General features: G+C 35.6%; 1 protein-coding gene across 2 annotated transcripts in view; it reads right to left on the bottom strand.

Annotated features, from left to right (window-relative positions):
• Positions 1 to 27,773, bottom strand: part of MMS22L (MMS22 like, DNA repair protein) — a 120,139-nt gene that overhangs the window by 71,761 nt on the left and 20,605 nt on the right. For both annotated transcript variants that reach the window (XM_037144418.2, XM_053664862.1), the window contains exons 10-14: positions 24,411 to 24,587; positions 19,174 to 19,236; positions 9,097 to 9,216; positions 6,764 to 6,987; positions 4,387 to 4,890 (exon numbers count right to left, since the gene is read on the bottom strand). In XM_037144418.2, the coding sequence (XP_037000313.2) occupies positions 4,387 to 4,890; positions 6,764 to 6,987; positions 9,097 to 9,216; positions 19,174 to 19,236; positions 24,411 to 24,587 (1,088 nt within the window). The remainder of the gene's footprint in view (positions 1 to 4,386; positions 4,891 to 6,763; positions 6,988 to 9,096; positions 9,217 to 19,173; positions 19,237 to 24,410; positions 24,588 to 27,773) is intronic.

Genomic DNA, 27,773 nt, shown 5'->3' with positions numbered 1-27,773 from the left:
ATTCGTTTTCTGAAGCAACCAAAACTGGCAGATGGATCACTCTTAGTCAGTGATATAACTATTTGACTTTTCCAGTAAAAAATGAAAATATGTTTCTCCATGGAGCATACTTATATGCTCCCTCTCCCAAATTATTAAAACATCACCCCATAATTTGTATCAAATAAAAACCTGCATCAAATCACATACCCTATGTATATATGGTATCATATATATATGCTATAGATGATGACAAAACTGTAGCTCAACGGACACTTTCGGCAATCTGGGATATGCTGAGCAAGCTATATACAAATAACTCATGATTCAGTTACTTTAAAAATCATATCCAGTTTCAGTTTGTTTTATAGTAAACTATTCTTTAATAATTGAAAGCTGTAACCCATTCATACTAACAGTCCATCCAATAACAAAGGGGGGAAACATGCATGCTGTCAAAGATATCCTCGTTAATTTTCCTGGAAAATCATGTAAATTATTTGGCATACAGCAGACCCTCACGAGGCTATTTCCTTTTACTACCTCTTTCCTACTTAGTCAATCCCCAGTTCTCTCACTGAAGATGAAAAAAAAAATTGTTTAGAATAAACGACACCATACAACGAAGGTTAAAAAAAACTAGAACTATTGAGCATTGAAAATATTTGAGAGAAATAATAAACAGTTCTTTTGCGTGCATACGCACACAAACACTCATCCCAAATGTCAAAACAAATACATAACAAACAGATGACCTTCTAGACTCAAGGGAAAAGAAGAAAGGGGATTTAAAAATATATGTATTTTTTGAAGTCAGAAAAAAGAGTTTTAATCTTCTAAGAAGTTGCACTGGAGCACATAGAGTATCAAAAAAAGGTAATCCCTTTTGAACTATTTCTTAGCCTCAACATTTAACATTTTAGGTAAGCTTTCAACTGCCGTTAGACTTCTTTGAAAGTAGGCTCTTGTTTAATACGAAATAGGATGTCAGTTGATCAATATCCATTTGGCTTAAATTCATAAGTCCGCAACCTCCCTGAAGTGGTAGAACAAACAGGTACAAAGCTCGAAAATTTATTGTTTCTTTTTAAACTCCAAATGATATTTGCAGATGCCAAAAGGCATTTTGAAATCACTCACCCTTACTTCAGTAAAAATGAAAAAGGGGGATGGGGAGGAGGGAGAATCTCATGAGATCTTGTATGTCAAGTTTTTGCCCAAAGCTAATTTTCATAGCTGTGTTATAAAACTCTGAAAATGGAGGTTTATCGTGGAAATGCTGACAGACCCTTAACTGTAGCAGCATGAATGGATATAATTAAAGAAAAGCTTTTGGCTACACCTAACTCTACAATGAAAGACTGGCATTTTTATATTAACCTCAAGTAATAGCAAGTGAGAACTAGAAATGTGATTCCAGAAAGGTAATGTGAAATGTTAAAGATGACTGCTAAAACTATTTGACATTCGAAGTTTTACACATGGAGGCATTTAGTTAACATAACCAAGTCGGTATTTTCATAATGCTACTTAATCAGCAATAAAGAATGCTCTGGTGAGCCATCAGCTCCAGTTAGCAGAAAGTGGCATATGAAGTTATTATTTCTTAACAGCCTAGAGGGAGCCGCTTCTCCCTTAATCAGAGATCTTAGTTCCTGCCCACCTATAATTTCTCTGTCATACAGTTATAAAACTATTACCCAGTTCAACACACACACTCATACATCTTGCACACATATTTATGCAAGGACTGGTACCTTATTCCCACCTGAATTTGAAAACAGAAGAGATTGCCAAGGTAAAGTATTTCATCCTTTCCCCTGTCAGGGATGCAGCCCAGAATAAATATCATCAATCTATATAACCCATCTTCCCTATCTGAACCAAAATTCAAAAAATCTAGCTGTGTTCTTAACATAAAAAAAAAGCCTATGCTTTACAACTATCGAAAATGTTTTTACACTTTCTAATGATATTAAAAGTAATAATATTATAGCACACCCAAAAGAACGTCTATGGAAAGATCTTCAATGAAGATCCACATTTTGAGTGAAGAAATTAGGAACACATCTCTATGATCGAATACCTAAATGACCTTTTCTCATGTTCTCCTCTCTGCCTCCCTCCCTCCTTCCTTCTTTCTTTTAAACTAAATAATATAAATATCCATTACTTGGGGATTAGTTCAATAAAATTTAGTACATCCATATAATAAGACACTAAAGCAGCCATTAAAAAGAATTAGGTCTTCTCACTAACATGGAAAGCTATTGAGGAAATAGTGAAGAAAAAAAAAAGTTGCTCAACAAAGATTATCCATTTTGTATTTTGAGCCTATAAATGGGCAAAACTCTGGAAGGCTCTAGAAACAATTTTACTTTTGTGGAGTAGAACTGGAGCAATGTTTTCAACCTCAGCACCAGAGGCTGGGCCAGATCATTCTGGCCCACAAGGAATTGTGTGGGCCATCCCACACGTTGTAGGATGTTGAGCAGTATCTCTGATTCTACCCACTAGATACAGCAGATACTTGTAGCAACTCTGGACCCTGTGGTGTGGCAATTGAAAACTTCAGATACTGCCAAATGTCTCCTAAAGGACAAACTCACCTCTAGTTGAGAACCCCTGAACTAGAGAATAAAGAAATGAAGGGAGGGAAGGGGAATTTTTACTTGTCACCTTATACTTCATTTTTCTTTTTTACCAGTGATAATATATTTGCAATTTAAAGAAAATTTTAATGACAAAAAGAGTTCTCCAAATTTCTAACTTTAAAAAGCATATTAATAGTATCTGCAGGATACGAATTAAAAAAAAACCTACGGATGAAGGAATACAATAGTTAAGATGATTCAAAGGGACTTGTCCATCTTCAATGAAAAGGGCAGAGAGATACACTGATTCTGACATCTGGTTTCCATGACTGCCTCCTCCCAAGATGCCCATATTCCCTGCTTCATTTTCTATTCCTCTGCCCCTGCATCTTTCCGGGGCTGTAGTTCCTCGTCACCAGAATGGTTTAGACTAGTAAGCTCCTCTCCCTACGTGTTCTGAATACTCAGAAAAATATAAATAAATCACTAACAGTATTGAAGTATGGAACTCTCTAATTTTCTCCTGGAAAAACAGAGAAATACAGCTTACCACTTATTTAAAAATTATACAAACAAAAGAAATTTGACACTTGGGAAAGTATAACATCTGCTAACAAACTCTAACTAAAAACAAACAGTTCGTGAAGAAGACCCAAAATTAGTAAAAGCTTCTTCTAATAAAGCTGGCTGCTCATTTACTTTTCACCCATCCATCCATCCCAAAATCTCAGATTCCTGCTTCAATACAGCTGACACTGGTGGGTAAGGGGATGACTGCCTGATCCAGAACTCTGGCTAAGCCTCTGGAACTTGAACTGGTGAGAAAAGATAAATAGTAAAGTTCCATAAAACTTAACGAGAAATGAAAACCTGTAGATTAATTAGTATGATCACACAGACCAACACTAAATAAATTAGTAATAAATTTCCACAATTTGTAAATCTTGTCAAGCTTGGTACCTTTGAAAACCAGGTGCTATTTTTATAATGTGGTATCAGGAAGAGGAAAGCAGTTTGTTCATTAACTTCATACATAATTTAAAATAAAATCATGTTTCTATAAATGACTTTCTTACCTAACTTTTCAGAGACAGTGATTTACTACACTGAGTGGTAGCACCTAAATTCTTAAGAACATGTACTTCAAAGGTAAACATATTATGTAAAAAGGACCCTAAAGAAAATCGTTGTCATTACCACTGTGCTTATCCAACATTGTTTGGATCTGAGTGCATTTGCACATTTGTATAATTTAAGTGGATCTGAAAACAGTTAGTTTTGTATAGGTGATTGGTATTATAAATAGAACCATCCTATCTTAATCTCCAAATAAAATGTTTTAGCTGGAGTATTTCAGGCAGTTGAGGCTACAACTCTGCAGCAAAACATTTAAAGAAACTTACTTTTTAAAATGGTACAGTGTGGCCAAAATCATAAATTACATGTTTCAGTAACAGCCACTTGAGATTTGACCTCATGGTCTTGCTTAGAGCAAGAGGAACATACCTCTAGGTAATAATACTCCTTTAGGAGAAACAGAGGGGAAAGGAGGGGTGAAAAGGCACAGCTCTGGGACTGCGCCACAGCTGCTCTGAGTTTAGTTCAATGCGTTTGCACACGTTTTTTTTTTTTTTTAAAGAACTACTGTTGGAAAGAATAGTTTGAAAACTACTGATTTATGCCAATGTAGCAATAAAAACCAACTCTACATTTGGATTTCATGAGTATGTCAGAAAGAAAACTTTCATGTAGAATCTACACAGTTGATAATATAAAACAAATGAATAAATTAGCACATCACTGGAAAACATACCTGATTCTGGCCAGCAGAGCTTGGAGAAAGTGCAACACCGTCCTAAGTTCAGACTCTTGACAAGCTCGCAGAAGCATACTAAACCCATCATTAAGCAGTGTTTCATGGGAGGGATGCAAGCAGTGGCTTGTCTCAAACACTTCCTGAACACCATCAATGTAGATGGAAAGGAGGGCCCAGAGAGCCTGTCTCCGTCCCGTGTCATCATTCTTAGATACCAAGAACTCCTTTGCTTTTTCCCGGAAAGCATCTGAAAATTTCTCAGCCAAAACACCAATGTCCAGATTTTTCTGGGTGTACATCAAGAGGAAGGCTGCCTGACCCTTCCAAAGGAGATCTGATGCTTTTAAGGCAGGCTTAAGGAAACGCAGGAGGTCTAATACATGACTTGTTACATCTTCTATCTCTGCAACAGCTGCTAACAGTAGAAAAAGGTTGAAAAAATTCTGCAGACCATCTATAGTAAGTTCTTCCATTCTTTTTTGATGGAATTTAGAATATATTCTGCAAAACATAAAAATGGCTTTAATAAAACTGATCCATTTATAAAAATCCATCATTTAAAGGTACATTTCACTCAATGTTTGTGAGTCTCATTACTGTAAATTTTTAGCTAATTCTTCATTACAATGCTGCCATGTCACTTTATCCACCTAGAAAACAAATGAACAGAAAACTAATGAAGGTCCCCCTACCTTCAGATTTCTCAATGATGTAGCAGGTCACCCGTAAGTGAATCAAAGCATTCAGTGGCTCTCCCCAAAGGACAGTAGAAATGTCCTTTGCATAGAGTACATGACTTTCCTTTGGTTCCCTATCACATTTCTTTTTCAAATTTTATTGACCAATAAGAAAGAATATGTAATCTTTTAAGTACAATTTGATGTGCTTTACAGAAATCTAACAATCGTCCTTAACCTTTTTTCTCCCTCTACTCTTCACAAAAAACTTACTCTTGCTATACTCACACTCTAGGACAATTCACAGTGCTAGAAAAATTATGTTTTACATACTCTCAAACAAAAATTGTTAGTGTCAAAATGACACAGCCATTTAAAAATCTCTTGTCAATATGAGTTAATATAATTATAATAGTTGTACTTTTTTTTTATCAATTAAGGGGTTTGAATTGAAAATCATCTTGAATCCTACCTAAAAATTTTATAGCTTCTATAATTAGCTTATTCAAGGTAAAACAATTAATGTTCCTAACTGGTTAAATGTTTGTAAGTGACAGAGCTGATAAGCCCCCAAAAGTAAAGACCTGTCTAATTATCCGCCTCCGCCATGCCCACTCTATCACTTGGTATAAAGCATTTCCCACTAAACAGACTTGTTATTTAGTGAATTCCAATGATCCCTTTTAGCAATAAAGTTCTAGGAATTACATACTCCATAAAGTGATTAAGGTTCAAGAGCAGAAAGCAAATGCATTAAAAGAAAAACTACTGTTTGAACAACATAATTACTAGATGTTTGACAAGAAACTACCATTAAAAGAGTATATGCTAAAAAAAGCCAAACTGTATCACTATAACCATGCAAGATTTATTCATTGTGAGAATCAAATAGAAATTCACTTTGTGATTTTTGAGAAGTGTCCACCTACACAGAGTGAGAAGCACTCTGCTGCCAGAACTCCTAGCCTTGCAGCCAGGGGGAAATGGCAGTGTACACACAAAGGGGCTAGAAAAAGGGCGGGCAGAGGGGGCAGGACAAGGAAGGGCAAAGATCATACCCATGTATTAAGCAAACTCTTAAAAGGAAACAATACACAAAATGTGACAAAAGTTTATTTACCATACTAGAAATTAAAACTGAGCATACTCCTCAAATGAAAACATTCAAGTTATTTGGTTCACTCTACTCCAGTCAGTTTTCATCCAAGAATGCAGGGTTTTGGGACTGCTAGGCTCAGAGGACACACAAAGTTACAGATCAAATCCATTATTTGCTAATATGTGATTTGGAGATGGTTTTTTTATTTCTGGAATTTCTAACAAAATGTATGCAATGACTTACATAACATTATAATTAATTCTGGTAAGAAAAACTACCGTTCTCTAATATTCTTGCATTTAGTATATAAAATTTCAATTTTTGGGACTGATGAGATAAATAAAAATTAAAACCTTCTACAAGTTATCGATTTTACTTTTCTCCCTTACTACAAAAAATTGGCATGCTCAAAAAGCTCTGTATTAATTAATTTAAATTTAAAAAAAGCTCCATACTTTGCTGCCCTACATTAAGAAATCCATTTAAATGTGTGAACCATAAAAACCTCCAAGCACAAGTGAACTTAAAAAGTACAAACATTAACACTTCTCCAAAGATAGAAGTGAACACTCATAGCAAAGAAAACTATGGCACACACCTTCCTTTGACTTGTTTCCAAGGATGCAAACCACTGTTCTTCATTGCTTTCTTAACCACTTTTGCCAAAATGCAAAGGAAAATGGTGTAACTACTTCTGGATTTATACAGGTCATAGTCTTGTTTATCGAAGCAACAGGTCTCCACCATTTCTAGCATAGACAAGGGCGACGTAGTATTTGGAAGGCCTTTTAAAGGAAGCCAAGGAATACTGAAAGAACTATTCTAGAGGTACACACACACACACACAAAAAGATAGAAAACAAGTGTTAAGTCTCTGAGTAAATAAAAATGGAAAGCTGCAAATCCCAATGAGTTCATTAAAGGTCTGATTCATCTTAATCACAAAAATTACACAGCCATCACCACCTCTCCTCCCAAAATAAAAATTCCATAAAAGCACCGAACATCAAGGAGTACTTAAATTCACGGATTACCGCTCAAATGTCTTTTGAACAGTTGGCTTGTCCAAATTAGGATACAAACAAGATCCATACATTGCATTTGGTGCTACTGCATTTAAAGCTCTTTTATTCTGTAAGTTTCCCGACCTTTCGTCATACCATTTATTTTTCTATCCAGTCATTTACTGTGTAGAATTTCCTATATTCTGGACTCAGCTGCTTGCATCTCCCTAGTGTCACTGAATATGTTTTTCAGCCTCTATTTTTTTCTATAAATTGGTAACTGTATATACATAGAGATCTGATCAGATTCAGGTTGAGTTTTTTATTAAGAATCTTTCATTGGTAGTACTGGGTACTTCCTACGGCTATCAGTGAAAAAGCACATAGTTCTGACTGTTACTGTTTTTGATGTTAAGATTGATCACTTTGTGTCGGTCTGATCTATCCACTTTACTGAGGTCCCAGCCTTTTATTTAACAGTTTTAGCAGCCGTTGATGGTCACCGATCAGATATTCTACTTTGTCAGATACACAAAATAGTGATTTTCTAATCCTGTCATCCTTCTAAATTAGCTCAATCAGAAATTTGGGCTACTCTAAAAAACAGTGTATATTTTATTTTATTTATGGTTTTCAGAATGAAGGTCTTTACTCAGAACAAGGTTTCTAAATCATCATAAACTCAAGGACTGAAACATATTTGGTATGTTTTAATCCACAGCAGTCAGTATTCCTTCTTCTGCTCAATGCACCCGGCACTGGGCAACGGGAGCGCCTTCAGGTTGGCCCCTGCGTCCTCTTCACAAGACCCCAGCTCACTGTGCTGCCTTCCTGTTGTCAGTTTCCATTAGAAACTCATCTAGACTCATCTTGTACACATTCTGCCTCAGAACTAGATTCTGCCATTTCCCAATCGACCTGATATTACACTTCAGGGAAAGGTAGTTCTTCTCATTTTTAATACGCTCCATTATGTACAGAACCAAAGTTGTAATTTACTTGTAAATTTTCTATTTCCATTTTCTATCTGAGTGAGGGGTTTCACTATTTACCCAGAAACCCAAACATTCCAAATCTTCTCTCCACACACTACAGGTAACTAAATCCTTTAATTCTACCTTTAAAACTTTTATCTTCCAAATTTCTCCTCTTCTTTCTAAATCAATTATCCCTATTTTAGGTCTTGCTCACTGCATTATTTGGTTATACTACTATGCTGGACCTTCAACTTATCTGTACCCAATTCATTTATTCAATTTTTCAGAAAAAATTATCAAACACATTCCAAATATGTCACGTTCTTGCTCTCTAATGTCTCCTAAATAAATCACAATTGAACTGGATATTATATTCATCTCTTAATAATCTAGCCCAAGTTTACTTTCTGTTTTCCTTATTTCCTGTCTCTCTCCATAGTCATCTGACACCTAGCACTCAGAACTCTAACATGGTAGAAATAGATACTGGTTTTTTTTTTTTCATGTCTCCATACATTTGTCCATACTTTCTGTCTGGATGCATTTTCCTTCTGTATTTGAATAATTCCACTTATTTCCCAGGTCAAGTTAAAAAATTATGACCTCATAAAGTCTTCCAAAAGTCTATACACGGTCATATACTCCCTTTTCTGGCATTCCAGAGCATTAGAATTTTTGTATACAATATATGCCCAAACAGCATATGCTCAAATCCAAGGCTGTGTCTTATTCAGGACAGCAGTAACTGTTCAATGGCTGTAAGCAATCCATAATTACTAGAAAACACATATGTTTGTGAAAGATAAATTTATTCTTGAGCTATTCTATTTTGAAAAATTAACCCTTAAAGATTAACCCTGAACTATTCATAATTAAGCCATAAAAAACATTCTTGAAATATGTACAAATTCTTCAAATTCCTGGAACAAATTCATATCCTATTTACTCACCAGATTCTTACTATAATATTCCCAGAGAACGGTGACAATTGTGATGTTTGGCTCCCAGAAATCACAAAGTGTCAAACAACAGTGAAGATACATTCGTAAATGCTCTTCTAGTACACCATCCTAAAAAATAAACTGAAACTGTGAGGAAGTAAATGGGCTCTGGCAACATGAATATTATCACAATACTGCACCAAATAACCTACTTCTAAAAAGAATATGGATACACATCACCAAATTATATCCACTGCATCTTCAGACCAGCAAGTCTCAATCAGCATAAGGTATATGTCTAAAAAGTTGCTTTAGAGACCATCAGTATATGCAGATAATGGACATTATATAACTCAGTTTGACTTTTAACTCTATTTAAAAATTACAACTAGTGTCTCATAATTGAACGGTGGAAGAAATTCAGAGACTGGAAAAGAAACCCAAACCAAAAGGAAGTAGCAAAAGTGATCTAATAATGAAGATGTACACAAATCCTAAGGTCACATTTAAGTACTAGGTTAAATTCTTTATAGGAGTATAAGAGTTGCTGTTTTAAAAACCAGAGGGTTCGCACAGTACATATATTTCAAGAAGTGCAGCAGGAGAAGGTAGGAAAAAACTAGACACCTTAATTTAATCTAGTCTTCCATGATGAAATAACCAAGCATGACTGTTAAAAAGTGACATATCGCTGAATGGCAGCCATTCAACAATTATTTATTTAAGGAATATTATATACCAGGCATGATTCTAAGGTACCAGGCATAAAACAATGAATGAGTGAGACATGGTGCATGCTCTAACAGAACTTACACCGTGGGGGAGAACGGTAAAAGAGGATACTGAAACAAACAACACAAATTTAAATCATCACAACTGCTGTAACATAACAAAACAAAACAAAGGTTAATCTTGCAGAATGTGGATCATTATTATACCAGGAGCTATGAATAAGGCTTTTTTGAGGGCCTGCACTTGGCTAAACAATTGAAAAAAAAAAAAAAAACTAACCATTTAAAGACCTGAAAGAAAAGTATTCATGACAGAGAAAGCACATGGAATTGGCGGTAAGCTTGGTATTGTAGGATTAAGTCAGATAGTCAGGGACTATATCTCATTTGAATCTTTACAAGTCTTGGTAAGAAGTTTGGATTTTATTTGAAATATGTTGGGAGCCACTAGGATTTTGAAAGCACAGGAGTGACATGAGGTGATTGCTTCAAAACTACTGTGTTGGATCATGCATGGAGAATGAATACAGTGGAGAAGAGAAGCAGGAAGACCAGTTAGGAGGCAAGCAGTGACACTTGCAATATAGAGAAAAGCACATTAAAAAGTCATGTACGAAGCAGACATATTGGGAGACCTGGAGGTGCATGTTATATAGTAGGCTTTAAATAAGTAACTATTCAATGACTGTAATTCAGTTGTGTGTCACTTTTTACCAAACATGCATGATTATCCCACTGAAGAAATATTAGATTAAACTGTCTACTTTCCCCAACTACTTCCTTCTCCTGCTATCTCTAATGGTTAGGAGGCCATTCTATAAAACTGTAAGACTGAGATAAGCAGACAACTTTGGAGAAATGTTTGGAAACAGGCAAGAGGGTCTGTTGATGAGTTATATCAAGGTCTGAAGGAAAGAGAGCAATTGAGAACTCCCAGGTTTTGGCCTAAGAAAATGGGCTGATGGTTACTATACATTTCCTGAGATGGCAAAAGCAAGGGGAGGAAGAGATAGGAGAGTGCGCAGGGCAACCAAGTGGAGACACATGGGTCGAGAGCTCAAAGGAAAGGTCAAAGCTGTTGATAAAATTTGGATACCTTCATACTGACAGTTTTTAGAATTAAAAGGTTAGATAAGATCAACCAAGGAAAGACTATAGATGGAAAAGATAAAAGGATGCAGAACTGAGAGCCCCCTGCTATTCCAACGTTTAGACATCAGGTAAAAGGAGTTTATTAGCAATACCAGCGGACAATAAAGTAGAAAAGAAACCAGGCATCACATAAGCCAAGAGAAGTATTTCAGAAAGAGACAGAGGTCAACAGGGTTGAATGCAGCTGAGAGATTAAAATGAGAAGAATTCTCAGATTTTACAACATAGCCTCAACAAGAGTAATTTTGGGGATGGCAGAGACAGAAGCTTGCCATGGTAGGCTAAGGAGACAATAGCAGGTGAGGAATTAGAGATACAGTAGTACCTTTTACCTCCAGGGGATAGAGTTTAAGACCCTCCTCCAATGGATGCCTGAAACTGTGGATAGTACTGAGTCCTATATATGCTATGTTTTTTCCTCTACACACATACCTATTATACAGTTTAATTTACAAATTAGGCACAACAGATGTTTAACAATAACTAAAAATAAAACAATTATAACAATATACTATATGAAAATCATATGAATGTGGTCTTGCTCTCTCTGATAATCAGGATGGCAACTAAGTGACTAAGCAGCAGGTCACATATACAGTGTAAATTAAATACTTTAGACAAAGGGGACATTCACAACCCCAGCAGGATGGCAAGAGAGTTCATCAGGTTACTCAGAGCATGTACAACTTAAAACTTATGAATTGTTTATTTCTGGTAATGTCAATTAAGTATTTTTGGATTGATGTTGACCACAGGTAATGGAAAATGTGAAAAGCAAGTGCAGTTAAGGGGGAACTACTGTATTTAAGTGAGAATACATAAAGCCCTTGAACAGGTGAGAAAAGACAAGATCCAGTGCACAGAGAATGGACTGAGCCTTTGATAGAAAGAGCATAATTTCTGATATAAAAGTAAACCACACTGAGGGGAAGAGTACAAAGCAGGCAAGGTGAGATATTTAAAGGTGCAAAGATAAAAGAATTCTCTACTGATTGGTCCATTTCTCAATGATTTATGATGCAAGACATTTAGCTAAGTTTATTGGGGCAGAGCATGTGTTGAATTGTGTGTTAAAAACAAATTGTGAGGTAAGTCACTTTAGAGAGCAGAAAAGCAAACATTCTACAGCCAAGTGCCATCCCAGATTTGCAATCAAGATTGGTAAGAATGACTATATAATTTTTCTCCAGCAATATGCAGCTGGAGACGGAGGTGGCAGGAGACAAGACAGGACTGTGTTTTCCTGAGTTTAAAAACAGGTGAGGGCTATGGAATCAAGGTGTACAAACACCTACAGAGTGATCATAATAAGGTGTTATATATGTAATCTAAACTGTTTTAGTAGGAAAATGTGGATATAAAAGAAGACAAGAAATGAAAAGGTCAACTGCGATAGGCAGACTAAACACAAGGAAAAAAAAGTAGATAATAACCATAAGAGGTGGGTAAGGTAACTAAAACAAAATCTAATTAGAAGTGAAGATATTAAAAACTTAAAGGACAAGCCCTGGCTGGTGTAGCTCAGTGGATTGAGCCCGGGCCTGCGAACCAGACAATCGCGGTTCGATTCCCAGTCAGGGCACATTCCTGGGTTGCAGGCCAGTTCCCTGCAGGCCAATTCCCAGCAGGGGACGCATGAAAGGCAACCATACATTGATGTTTCTCTCGCTCTCTCCTTCCCTTCCCCTCTAAAGATAAATAAATAAAATTTAAAAAAAAATATTAAAAAAAAAACTTAAAGGACAGATCAATTATACACAAAAATGTTGGTGTCACTAACAAAAATAGTACCTAAGTATACAAAAAAAGTGATCTTGGCCCTAAATTTCTTAATGAATAAGAGTGAACCAAGCATGAGCAGGTTTTGTTTTGTTTTGTTTGGCAAAGACTTAACTCTTTTAATGATTAATCCTTTAGTATACACATCAGGTTCAAGTCCTCTAGGAAACTGCCTGACTTCCATGCTGAACAGTGGCCTTACTTTATACTCCACAGTGCAATATACACACCTGTATCACAGCACTTACCTTGTTAAATTTAATATTTATATGCCTTCAAATGTCTAGGATGCTCTGGAGCCTGAGATAATGTTCCCAGGGCCTAGCATAGTGCCTGGGTAACCAAAGAGACTCCATAAATTTTACATGAACAGAACTAAGATCTGGGTAAAGATGCCTCTTTTCACCAAGTAGTTATATGCCTTAGGAAAAGATTTTGAGATTCTCTAGTAGACAATTAAGTGCATTTAACCAAAGAAGACAACATTCTGTTCATTGCTAACATTCTTGATTTTATTATGAAAATGTTGAACTAGACTGATGTGGCAGGAACCCCAGCCAGCAGAGCTCCTCCTGGCCACGGTGGATGAGTTAGGTATAAGTCATCCCGGACACAATCAGGTTGTTCTGGCGGGAAAGAGGGTGGCAATTCCCTCTCGTGGGGAACGCCCCGAACCCTTCTCCCAAACAGCTTTTATTGGGAATGGTATGTGTAGTGTATACAGCATACGTGCATAGCTCATCAGTCAGTGTCAAAAGGCTACTGTCACACAAAAACAGGTATTATCTACAGATAACAATTGAAGGAACACAGAGATCTGTCACAGGTCAGGGTCTGTTAGTCATGCTGATGCCAGTCAAGGGGTCTTTAAGATGGGTTTCATGAGATAAGGAGTTTACTCCTTAATCCTTGAACTTAAACATCCAGTTTATGTCACCAGGGCTATACAAAACAAACAGAGCAGGCTTCAAAGGACACAATGTGTTTATCAGGCCTGATTCACACCTAGAAAGACAGAATTTGGTGCCTTTCATCCCACATAAGAGAGGACAGTGGCACCAGTGCTTTTGGTTATACTGTCAGTGTGTCTAAGATAAGGAAAAGGGGCCACGAGCCACTAAGGAGACAGAACCTATCCTCCTGGCAGGAGCACATCCCCTGCCTCCCTCACTTCACCCTGCTTGGCCTGGGCAAGTGACTGGTTAGCCAAGGATAGGTAAGATTCCTCAAGGGAGGGACAACCTAAGACAGGCACAGTCATGAAGAGCCATCAGGGAAGGTCTACAGAGAAGGGGCAGAAAGAGCCTCACCCTTGGCTTCGTCTTAGCCTGAATCCTATAAAAAGTCTCCTAATCTCTTGGCTGCTTGGTTCCCCCCACCTGATTCAGCCTGAAAACAATGCCAGAGGCAGCTGCAGCCTTGTACTGGAACGAACAGTTCCCAGGGATAAATCTGGCCTGAGAAAGAATGTACATTTTGTCCTTTGAAGCCTGCTCTGCCTACCATAACCCTGTTGATTACAGCGGCATAACAAACAAAAAAGGGGGAGATGTTGGGGACCACTCTGTGTGGTTTCAGAGATTGCAGCCCCACTCTGAAAGGGGCTAAAGTCTCCCTGGAAAACCAGGTAATGGAGGTGGCAGATAACACTCATAAAACCAAGGGTTCCCAGGGGGAGTTAGGCCTGATAAACACATTGTGTCCTTTGAAGCCTGCTCTGTTTGTTTTGTATAGCCCTGGTGACATAAACTGGATGTTTAAGTTCAAGGATTAAGGAGTAAACTCCTTATCTCATGAAACCCATCTTAAAGACCCCTTGACTGGCATCAGCATGACTAACAGACCCTGACCTGTGACAGATCTCTGTGTTCCTTCAATTGTTATCTGTAGATAATACCTGTTTTTGTATGACAGTAGCCTTTTGACACTGACTGATGAGCTATGCACGTATGCTGTATACACTACACATACCATTCCCAATAAAAGCTGTTTGGGAGAAGGGTTCGGGGTGTTCCCCACTAGACAGAATTGCCACCCTCTTTCCCGCCAGAACAACCTGATTGTGCCCGGGATGACTTATTTCTCATCCACCGTGGCCAGGAGGAGCGCTGCTGGCCGGGGTTCCTCCCACAGCCTAAGCCCACTCTGGTGCATACCACTGACATGAACTATACTAATCTACTATGCTGCAAGGCTAAAAAGTGGGTTTATAAAAAAAGTGGGTACATTTTAAAGAGTCGTGTTTTACTTGATATCTGAAACATACATTTTACATACATGTAAATCCAGAGAAGTATTTAAGCCATAAGCATAAATTAAATTTGCAAAAGATAAAAAGTTTAAATACAAACCATGTGCCAGACATTATGTGACATTTACATATCTAAGTTCGTGAATGGCTCACAGCATCCCAGTTTTATTACCTTCACTTCACAGGAATGAAGGTTGAGGTTCAGAAATTATAAATATCTTACCAAAGTCCACTTGGAAATTAGGATTTATGACTAAAAAGTCTGTTATACATACTAATCCATGCACTCTTCCAAAAACAGAAGGGAAAAGAACTGAACATTTAATGGACACCAGATGTGATCAAAATTGCTTTTAGTGACCAGATCAAGACTTAAATCAAAGCTTGTAAAGCCAGAGTCCTTTCTTTTTCCACTCTATCCAATCAAGAGGAAATTAAATATGGCATCGTAGGGATTTGTTATTTTATTTTTTAAAAAGAAAGGAAATAAATTGCCTTTCATTTTCCTGTTGGTGGTTACAGATTAAAATGGGAAAAAAAGGCTTTAAAAATATAATTTTTTCCACAGTTCTAACAACACAGGTAATCATTCAGCTGGTTGCAATTTTAAAAGTATTTTTTAGCCTATAATTAATTACAAACACTATTTATTATAAAATACATTTTCATCTTCTGCATATGTAACTATTCATTACTTTGTTTTGAGCTAATTTCCCTCTGTTTTTCTTTAAAATTTCCTTTAAAAAACTGTATGTTCACACCTGAGGAATTAAGTAGACACAGGATTTGCCCATTGAATTGCCCATTTTCAAATCCAGATAAGCAGAAATAAGAATATACAATAATCTGGAGTAGAGAAGGCAACAGACATTTTAGCTCAAATTTATAACAACAAAAAAATAGAGAGAACTGAACTACTGTGAGGAAGAATATCTGAGAACAATTAAGTACATTAATTTCTTCCTACATTATGTTTTCCCCATCACACACTTATCGGAGAGGGGGAAATAAAAACAATATGGAAAACTGATACGCCTTCCACCAGTATCACCAAAACAGATCCAGAGAACAAAATGGATATCTAATCAAACACATAGCAGCAAAGAACTTTTAAAATAGAAATAATGAAAGTAAAGTGAGTTTTATTAAGAATGCTACAAAGTCAGATGCTTTGAGGGAATGCATAGTAAGTAAAACACACATGAAGATTCAAATCCCAATTCTACCATCGTCTAGCTAGATGTGTGAACCTGGACAAGCTCCGTCACACCCTCTTCAGCAAGTTTCTTAATGTGTAAAATGAAACTACACAAGATTGTCATATTCATTAAATGGAAGAATGTAATTAAATGCTAAGTACAGTGCTTGCACAAGAATAACTATTATTTTGTTACCTGCAAAAAAGGAAATGTCTCTTTTTAGGCCAAATATTGACTCTTAAAGATAAAATAATAAATGCAACAGGTTCATAGTATTGTACCTTAAGCTGATATATTTCAATTTTGTGAGTGTTAAGGTCAAATTCTAAACTAAAAGGTTTGATTAAAGACATCGATCAAAATCCATGCCCTCTGATTAAAGATTTTTCAGAAACTATTCCTGTGGGCCCCTTTTCCACGCAGCCTTAAACTTGCCTGTGTCAGTCCCAGGACTTCTTCATTTCTCGAGAGACCTGTCTATGGGCTCTCTGGGTGTCTCATCTCCGCCATGTGCACGTGTGGCTACCCTTGAAAAATTTATTTGAAAGCTAAATAGTAACTGTTAGTCTACCTGATTAGATTTATTTTTAGGACTGAATAAAGACAGCTTAACTTCAATATCTTAGTCAAGATCCTTCTGTCCAATAAACACAATGATTTTGAGTTAGTAATTAAAAGATTATTATTCTACATTATTCAGATCTAATCATATTCTGAATTGCTTTTAGTCTTGGATTCTCTAAATTCTTTGAAAACTGAAAATAATATTTAAAAAATATTAGACTTGCGTAAGATTTCTTTTATACTTGCTTTGTGAACTCTGAAAATGAGACTTTGAAAAGTAGGTAGCATAAAACTAAAAATCTCCTTTTTCATATGAAAACAATAATACTGTCTTAGAAGTAGAATAAATGTTTATTATTAGCATTGACAAATATTAAATAGGATTGCCACTAAAAAACTGTTTTTAAAGGAAATACTTAACTATTCAATTGCACTTATATAGGTAAAATTAAATATATGTTCTCTTTACTAACAAAGTTTAATGTCTGTTTAAGGAAGATCCTCTCTACCTACAACAAGACTTGGAACATTACTTGCTCAATTAAAAGTACAGTGGCTATCAATTTTTTTGAAGACTGCTCTAAATGTGGAATTTTTTTTTTCTGAAATATTGCAAATGACCTTTTTCACTGTTGGAGATTAAGTCAAAGCACATGAACATGGTCAGATTTTAATGTACCTCAACGAGGGAAAACAGATATAATCAAATTGACAGCTTTATCTAAAACATATTATTTAGTCTTTATGACCACCTACTGTACTCAACAAAATTGGTTTCAAAAACTCTGGCAAGTGGTCCAATACATTTATACTAGGCCATTTCAGAATAAGTTTTATCACATTATGTGTAAGACATTCCAACTAAGTTTTTCTTAAAGATAATAAGTTTCCTTCACCTAAAATTAAAATTATAGGAAGTCACAATACAAACCAAAAAGAAATTAACTTTCAAACAACTTAATGTGTTTAAATAGAGTTTTCAACTCTTAGTCAAAAAGCAAACTTTTCTATGGAAGAGAAATAATAAATTTTCCTGCCTTCCCTGACCACAGTGGATATATGGATATTTATCCATATGAACCTTTACAGCCTTTTAAGAAATACTCTGTAATTTAAAATCTAGTAGAACAAAACTATGTATTAAAAACTGTTAGAGCTAAAAGCAAGTTTAAGAGGTTTCTAAGCTATGCTGAGGCATTAAGATTGGATTGGTAGTTTGCTAAATGGTCACATATAACAATGACCATTTTTTTAGCAATTCTCTACATTCTTGAATTTAAAAATATATGTAAGAAATGTTTTGAGTTACTAAATCAGTATGTTCTCAAAAAGAACAAGAATAAAGCTAACTAAAATGATATAGAAAAAAAATAAACCAACACTTTTACAATGATTGGGATAATGGCTCTTTAGTTTCTGATACGAATTCAGTATGTGAAGGTCTTTGGAATTCTGACATAGAATTCTCAGCTCATACTTTGAAGAGTTATAACTAAATGTACTTACATATTTCACCTAAGATATTGAGAATTAACATAGATAACAGGGAAAAGAAAATTGCAAGCTATTTTGATTTTCAAAGATATGGCTATAAAATAAATGTGTGCATATGTGTGTACGTGCATCTCTGTGCTACACAGAGAGCAATCCCTGACTATTATACTTCCTTTTTATTCCTCTGCAAAAGTTTTAACAGTCTGTATTTACACAAAAGTAACCTATTACCCAAATTCTAAAAATCCTTTACTAAAATTTTTCCTTAAACTCTTAGACAAGTAACATTACAAAACTTTACAGAACTACACTACAAGACGTTTAAAGATGTGATGAAGAGCACATTTAAAACTATTTTAAAAGGAGGTCAAATCTGACCTGTGGGCCATGAAGCACTACATTAACAGCTGTGCAGAAAGAAAAATGATAAGGTATGAAATGAGGGCTCAGAAACTAGGACCTTATCAGTCAGAGTATGATTCAAGCCCGTAAGACAAATTGCTCAGCAAGGCAAAGTCCCCTTCCTGCTGTGACGAGGACAGAGCTGCATTTCCAATGCCACTGACTATCTGCCTCATCGTGTCTCTCAGACTTGATACCATTCAGCCGAGGAATGGCTTAAGTTCTGAAGCACCTACTACTTATTTTGAATACATTTTGTCAAAGTCACCAGCTAGGATAATTATCTTTGTCCTTTAACTGACAACTCGGCATTAAAAATAAAAACCTTTAAAGCACAGTTACTAATAGGAACTATGTTATGTTGACACTCCATAACAAAGAACGATTATTTCTATCATAGGGCATTAATAAGTAAATGAAGTTTGTTATCTAAATCATTTTTAGTTTGTTGGTTCTTACAAATAAAATGTAAAAATTAGCAAAGCCTACAAATTGTCTCGCTCTAAATGCACACCTGAACACTGATGGACCTTTTCAGCAGTTCTTCCACAAAGTTCCAACTTGATTCCATTTGCCTCTAAGAAAGAAGAAAATATTATTGCATCAAAACTGCTGCCCCAAAATTGCTGCTGTATAAATTCTGGTATAGCAAGTCAAGTGTGAAGTACATTTTATCAAACGTCAGAACTTACTACAACTTTTTGAATGTCTCAAATTAGCTTGGCAGAGCTGGCGGAGACTCAGTAGAAAAAGTTTACAACCATTCCAGTCCAACATAAACTTTATAAGGAGCTGTTTCATTAAACAGTGGTACTTCTATAAAATTATAAATGTTTTAACAAATATTAAATTTTTGCTGTCAGATGTAATCTAACAGGAAGAAAAAAACTTTTATATATGTTGGAGTATTTATGCCCTGAGTATTTTTCCTTATCCTGCACTTTACCCACCACAGACTCTTCCCTTCATTTCATGAGTAACAGCCTCAAGACAGTTTACTCTGGTAAACAAGTAACTAATGTATGAACACAGAAAATAAAGAAAAAGTTTTACACAGCGCTACCCATACTTAAGCAATGGTGACTTACCTGGCAACCTCAAGTATCTGGAAGATTCCCCACTGTATGAAAACCGACAGGGACTTTCGCAGAACCAAATATGTCACAAAAGCTAGGAACTGAAAAGGACCACTTTTCCAACAGGAAAGCCTGCAGGGCCTCCTCACAGGATACGGAGCTCCCTGACACCAGCGCTGCGCACGCCACACACTGATGCCAGGAGACTAACGTGTCCCGATTCCACGGGGAGGGGCACAGGGCCTCCACATTTGGTACCTCTCTTCAACTCTGCACTGCGTACCCTGGCTGGTTTGAAATCATATCCTCTCCCTGTAACAAACCATAACCGTGCGTATAACAGTGTTCAGTGAGCTCTACAGGTCCAAGTAAATTACACAGCTGAATCCCTGAGCTTGCGGTTGTCAGAAATGAGGGCAGTCTTGAGGACTGTTCCCTGAAGCTTGGTAGTTGGCCCTAAAATGTTCGCCAAAAGGAGACCATTTTGTTCTAACAAATGTGTACATTGTGTTAGGGTCTTTACATTATTTCCTCAAGAAAAAAAAAATCTTTCCCATTTAAAAGATAACATAATTAAGTCTCAGAAAGATCATGTATATACAAGTCACAGCGTCGATTCAAATCCAAGTTGGTCTGGCTCCAAACCCAATGTCCCTTCCATTATAACAAGTTATCAGTAACTGGTTTTCTTTTTCTAACAAGCCTTCCTTCACCTTTGATTAATTTACTTCTATATCATTCTTTACTGAGAAAACATCACCACTAGTCCCAAATATGCAGGAACACGATAAGGTTGATGTTTTTAGCTTTATAATTTGATAGTGTTAATGAGTATATTTCAATTATTCTGTTCTATAAAGCCCTTTGAATTACCTGAGTTACAAAATAGTAGTGTTAATTCTTGCCCAAAGAATTTCAACTCTATGGATCAGTATTGTGGCTATAATCTAAAACAAAAACACCCCATAACTCAGAGGACAGAATAGCAACCATATCATGCCAAAATCAAGACAAGACTGAGTAAGAAGAAACTATGTATCAAAGGAATACAGCTATTTCTTCCTTAAGAAAACTTAACCTAGAGCAGCTATAGCATTTTTTCCTATATATTAAGTTATAAGTATCTTAACTCCACTGAAAGAAAAAGAAGTATGAGTCCTCGATTTGGGCTGTTTTATATATCTCATCCCAATATCAAAACTAAACACTAAGTAAAGCTGCAGCATAGGCAGCGATAGCACAAGAAGTGTAAAAGAGGTCCCCAACCCTCCACTTACAGCGAACTAGGTGACCTGGTTCCACTCTCATTTTCAGGTTACATTTCACACCTTTTATCTTCTCACCATTTCAGATGTTTCAAAGCAGAGCCTCAGACAGCCTGACTGCACTGTGCATGGGCAGGGACAGCACTGTTAGACTGATGCTGGCAGTGCTCAAAAGTGATTTTTTCTCCTTAAACAATTTATGCTTTTAAAATAGATGATTAGGATTGTGCGATGATAACACACCCTTATCCGGGTTGAAAAAAGCATTAGGCAGAAATGTATGAAAACCTAAAGCCTGTAGTATGAGAATTGATAGCAAATTTCCTTATAGATCTACAGTGAGCAATTAGCAAGTTTGTGATTTAAATCCACATACAGCAAAAGTCCATGTACAGACACTTTTAAAATTAAAAAAAATTAACTATATCTGAAACCTATTTAAAATGTAAAGATTTCACATTAACCTTCAGGGCAAAGAAGTTCACACTCAAAAACTAAAACATCTCTATAGTTAACACAAGACCAGAGATATTTCTTTCCTGCAGAACACATGACTAACCATTATTACTTCACATCACCCTCTCACACCAGATAACTCTTTAATGGAATAAAGCACATTTAATACATAACCACTTTCTTTACAGTAGCTGGTTATGCTAATACATCTAAAGGAAAAAAATTCAAGTAACTTTCATAATTCTAATCTAAATATATCCAAGATCCAAATTAGCATCCTATATAAGCTCCAACGGGTCACTATGTCTTTATAGATTAGATTATGATTTATAAACCAAATAAGACACTTTTGAGAGTAACATCCCACAGATGGGATGAAGGGATGGCAGGCACAAACTGGGACTGTCAAGGGCAAACTCATAGACATGGTCACCCTAGCAAGGACCTGTTCTGCAGAAGTTCTGCTTAGGAGAACCCTAATATCGAGTTTCAGGGATAAAAATAGGGTGATACTTACACACTCTGTACTTCAGTTTCTATACCTCTAATATGTATGTATATATTACCCTCTCATTTCATAATGCTTCACTGAGATAAAACTGAACAGTCCCTGTGAGATACTAAACAATTAGCAAATACAATATGCTAAAGGTATGACCCCTAACAAAAACTATTATAATGGACAGCTTGAGTTTTTCTTTAAAAGGCATTAAAAAGTCCAGAAATATGACCTCTTTGAGGGTTCATGAATAAAAGTTGTGTATTTTACACATACACATGCATATACATATTGCACATTTTTATCATATGAAAGGTTCTTTTTCAAACATCATAGCTCTTTCCTCTGAAAACCTTAAGAAATTAAGATTTTAAAAAACATGTATCTTGGCAAAAACACACACACAGGAACTGCTGAAAAATATTAAAACACAAAGGTTAAGCTAGTTTAAATACAGAAAACTCATTTACTATCTTGATTCAGCTAGTAAAAGCAATAATCTCCTTTGGACTTCTCTGTGTGAAACAGAAGAGTGATTTCAGCAATGTTACTGTGGGAGTTTGTCCTAGTACAACTCAACATTACAACAGTAGCAGTAATTACACATATTAATATGGCTACTGGGGTTCAACAGCAACCACTACTGAAATATACCACTCACTCAAAACAGTGCATTCCAACAAGAATTAACAGCCTGAAAACATGAAGAGGCAGTACAATCTGTCTCATGTGTGTCCTATCATTAGCACTTATTATTATAATAGGGACTCAGAAGTGCTTAACTATACTTATTTATACCAATTCAAATCAGAAATATGTACTTGAAAGAATTAAGATTGGAAAAAGAAATAAAAGTGCTAAGTAAAGACCTTAGAATTGTAGGTAGATTTTTGTTGACTTCTTTTAATTTTGTTCTACTATTCTTAGTAATTAAGATGTGAAACATTATCATGTTAACTCCACAAAAATACTCAATAACAGGGATACTACAGTAATCATGGTAAATGCTAACATTTACTGAGTATTTACTGTGCTATCAGCATGGTAAGGACTCACGTAAAGAAACAAGGGATATACAATCCTTCTCTATGAGAAGCTCCTTCTATTCACCTCACTCAGTGTGTGATAGAATTCTTTCTTTAAAGGTTTTATTTTTTTTCTCTCTCATTTATTTAATGTGAGAGAGAAACATTAATCAGTTGCCTTTCCTGTGTGCCTTGAATGGGAACCAAAACTGCAGCGCAGACATGTGCCGCGACATAGAATTGAACCACCAAGCTTTCGCTTTGCGGGACGATACCCAACCCACTGAGCCACACCAGTCGAGGCCATGGTAGAAATCTCAGCAACACTGATACTAAGCTGCTTCTGATCATTTCAGAGCCCTTTCTGACTCTATTTTAATTTACCTTGGGATCCCCTTAACAGGGCTTTTATCCTTAGAGGGATCATTTAGAGGATCTCATGCGGCCTTTCCATTTCGATGACACAATGTCAATATAAATGACCCTCAGATTCCACGGAGATTTCTCAGCCTACTGGGCTCAATATTCCAAAAAAAGGAAAATCTGTCAAGTCCAACAAGAAACATGTTTCATAAACAAATACAGGATGAAAGCCAGAAAACTTTTTTAAAAATAAGTATTCCCAAACTCCAAACAGATTACTAAATCAGGATCTCCATAGTTGAGACCCAGAGACCTGAATTTTAAAAACTCAAAGGTAGGTCTAATGATCAGCAGGTTTAAGACCCACTCCCAGAAAAACAAGACCAATTTTGAAAACACTGGCTTCAACATTCTAGATGTTTATTTTATGGAACTGATGAAATGACATAATACTATGTTATTCATTTCTGAACGTGAAAGAAATTATATACAAATAAGGCTTCAAATAAATACATCTACCAGCTGGTTTTATTCACAGCAATTTTTAAAATAACACTGTAAAAATGTTTCTGTAAAATCTGTCACTCTATTTGAAGTAAACTTCATGGTTATTTAATAGATGAAAATAACTTTCGCAAAAAGTTTCTATGATGAAGTGTTATTTTGAGGAAATAATTTAATCAAATGATTCACAAAACTTACTGATTCATTTCTAGAGAAATATGTTTTCCGGCTGGCAATCTTACCAATTTTGGAAATAAAGAGAATCTTTCAAAAATCTAGATGGCCTTGGATGAGGGAACAGAGGCCCAGGAAGGTTTAAGTAATTCACTGAAGGTAGTAAAACTACTTCGTAAAAGAAACAGGATGAGATCCCAACTCTTCTACAAATTGTTTTTCTTCAACAATAAAAACGAAGATTATGATTTTTCAAGATGTCTACAGCTTCTAGGTTCAAAGTTGAATATATCTCTGTAGGCTTATTCCCTGTTTCTGCTTTCTAATGTGTCTACCAAAAGTATGTATTAACTGGTAATACAAGAAAGTTTAAAAAAATAAAACCTTACCGTTTCATCTGGTGCTCCGTGGCGATCAAACTGGTAAAGTGATGCTACATGAGTCATAATCCACCAAATAAAACCTAACGGATCCCTGGGCTGGATTACAGGCATAGAAGGTCTTCTTTGGTCACTTGACTTTTCAAAGAGTGTTTTAAGTAGTTTATTCAACCACTTCCAAAATGACTACAGAAAGAGAAGTGATGTGATTCAATTAAAATAGACACTGGTCCAATAGCTTTTGATTTGGGCTTTCCCTCTGTTTTAATAATGACATATACGTGCCGAAGAGAATGTAAAACAAATATGCAAAACGTAAAAAACAGTAATTTTAAAAACCCATGTTAAGAATTTGAAAATAAATAGTATTTTAGAAAGATCCTACATGTTGCTATATTCTCATATTACAACTTTGTCTCCCAACCTGAGTAACCATTATCCTGACTTTTATAATGTCATTCCCTTGTTTTTGAAAGTTTTGTCATATATGTATGTAAGCCCAAATCGCGTATTTCTGGCTTATTTCACTTAGCACAATACTCTTCATGTCCATCCATGATATTGCAAAGGGTAAGATTTCCTTTTTTATGGCCAAGTAGTATTCCATTGTGTAAATGTAACACTACTTTTTTTTATCTACTCATTTACTGAGAGCACTTGAGCTGCTTCCAAATCTGGGCTGTTGTAAATAATGCTGCAATAAACCCAGAGGTGCATATATTCTTTTCAATTAGTGTTTCAGGTTCCTTTGGATATATTCACAGAAATAGAATAGCTGGGTCATAAGGCAGTTCCATTTTTTAATTTTTTGAGGTAACTACATACTGCTTTCCACCAATCCGCATTCCCACTAACAGTACACAAGAGTTCCTTTTTCTCCACACCCTCACCAGCACTTGATTTATTAATGATGGTCATTCTGACAGGAGTGAGGTAATATCTCATTGTGCTTTCAATTTGCGTTCCTCTGATCATTAGTGACACTGAGCATCTTTTCATACGTCTACTGGCCATCTGTATGTTCTCTCTGGAGAAGTGTCTACTAAGTGGCCTGTTTCTATGCTTCGGTAACTTGACTCTTTCCCTCAACATTATGTTTCTGAGATTCATTCAAATTAATGAGTAGAGCTGTAGTTCTACAGAATATTCCAACGTATGGCTATATGATAACACCATTTACCTGATTTACTGTTGTTGAATATTTGATGAGTTTCAGTAAAACTTTTTTCCAGGTTGTCATTCATTTCACATGTTTACATTATTAGGCATAAGGCTGTTGACAATATCTCAACACCTGTAGAATCTATAGTCACGTTCTTTATTTCTAACACTGACTCTATAATCACCTCAAGAAAGATTAGCCAATTTTAGTAATCTTTCTGAAGATCCAATTTTTGACCGTTCTGATCTTTTTCTTTGATTTGACCATTTTTATTATTTTCAGTCTCAAAAATCTGTGCTAATTTTATTTGTAACCTATTACTTTCTTTGGGTTTATTAGAAATGAATTTTTCTCCTAACTTCTTAGCTCATTAATTTCCATTTTTTTCTTCTAACATTTGTATTTAAAGTTATAAATTTCCTTCTTTATAACCTCAGCTGCAGTCCCAAAGCTTCTAGTAGTATGCTAATTATTTCCTGCAAAAAAAATTCAAAATTTCCATTATATCTTCTTTTACCTACAAGTTACTTAGAAGTATATTACAATATCTCTAAGCATATATATTTCTCTTTGTAGTTGCCAATTTTTATTTTTTATATTTAGCACCATGTTATTAGCCATATAGAATTTTTTATCTGTTTTATCTTCCTGGTAAATTGTACCTTTTATCAATATGAAGTGACTTAATGTTTCTGTTGGTTTTAAAGTCTAGTTTTTTCCAACACTAATTTTATACATTACCTACCATATATATATATATATATATATATATATATATATATATATATATGCTTTTTAAAAAATTCTGAACCTTTCTATATTGTTTTAGATTATTTTTTGTAAACAGCATCTCTTCTAACAGTACATGTTTAAAATGAGTATTTAGTAGTCCATCTACAGTCAATGCAATGTTATTTACTTTTAAAACTACCATCTTTTTCTGTATCTCTGTTTGTACACCTAATTTTTCTACCAGTGCCTCCTCTTGCCTTCCTTTGGACTGAATATTTATTTCATTTTCCCCCCTCTTCCAGCTTGTAAGTCAATTTTCTCTTCTTATAGTAATCACCTCAGAAATAACAGCATATGTTCAAATAGCTTTTGTTTCACTTAACTCTTGAGAGATTTTGCTGAATAAAGAATTTTGGGTTGACACTTTCTTTTAACACAATGAAGATAAAGATATCATTCCCACTGGTCTCCACTATTGTTGACAGGTTACCTATCAGTCTAATTGTCCCTCTATGTTTTTTTGTCTGAATGCTTTCAATTTCTTCTGTCTTTGATATTCTGAAGTTTCACTATATGATATCTAGGTGTGCTTATCTTTTTCTTTACCCAAAGAGAAATTCATTGGGTTTCTTACTTCCTCATTTTCTCATTTTCCAAGCCACAGCCTGAAGCCTTATTTCCTTTCCTGGGAATATGGTTATTTCAGAACCAAAACATGGCTAGAAATCGCTCATTGTTACTTATATTATCGTTTCTAGGCCCACTCAGTGGATAAGATAAAAAATGTATGAATGTCCACACACATATACATCTATAGATAGTTCTAATTATTAAAAACTATTACTTCATACTGATACCTCAATCCAATTGAATACACTATGGTTCACTCTAGCTTTCCCTCTTTCCATATGTATAACTCAATTTCCTACCAATTTTCTTAGCTGGCTCTAATTACCCACAACATACTTATAAATTTGCTCAGTGCTAGACTGCAAAAAAAGTAAACTTTAAAATTGTGAATTCATATGTAACACTGTACAAGACGAATCTCCTAACAGGAGTCCAGTATTTGCACTATTTACAGTTTTTTGTTTGTTTTTGTTTTTGTTTTTTGTCTTTAGCATTAGAGTACAGTCAGAATAGTGCATTCTATTTAAGTTACCTAGGTTAGTCCTCTCCCTACCCCACCCCTCAGTGTGTTGTTCACTAGCAATACAGTTAGGTTCAACTGTTTTTCTTTACATTCCATTGAATGCCCCTTTTCCATACATGTTGCCTTATATGTGGGGCACCTGAAAGGGTAACATGGTTCCAAAGTCAGCACAACACATTAAAATCCTTTCACTCCATTCTTACCCACCCATCTCCCATTCCTACCCACCAGTCTCAGTACTTCCTGATTTGCCTTGCCAGTGTTTCTTTGTGCACAAATACACATATTTCCTTATTTCCTCAACTTTGTTACACAAAAATGTAGC

This window comes from Artibeus jamaicensis, unplaced genomic scaffold, assembly GCF_021234435.1.
Source record: "Artibeus jamaicensis isolate MK-2021 breed Jamaican fruit bat unplaced genomic scaffold, CSHL_Jam_final contig_387, whole genome shotgun sequence".
Classification (NCBI taxonomy): domain Eukaryota; kingdom Metazoa; phylum Chordata; class Mammalia; order Chiroptera; family Phyllostomidae; genus Artibeus; species Artibeus jamaicensis.
The sequence above is the reverse complement of the archived record's forward strand: the minus strand, read 5'-3'. Positions and strand labels throughout refer to the sequence as shown.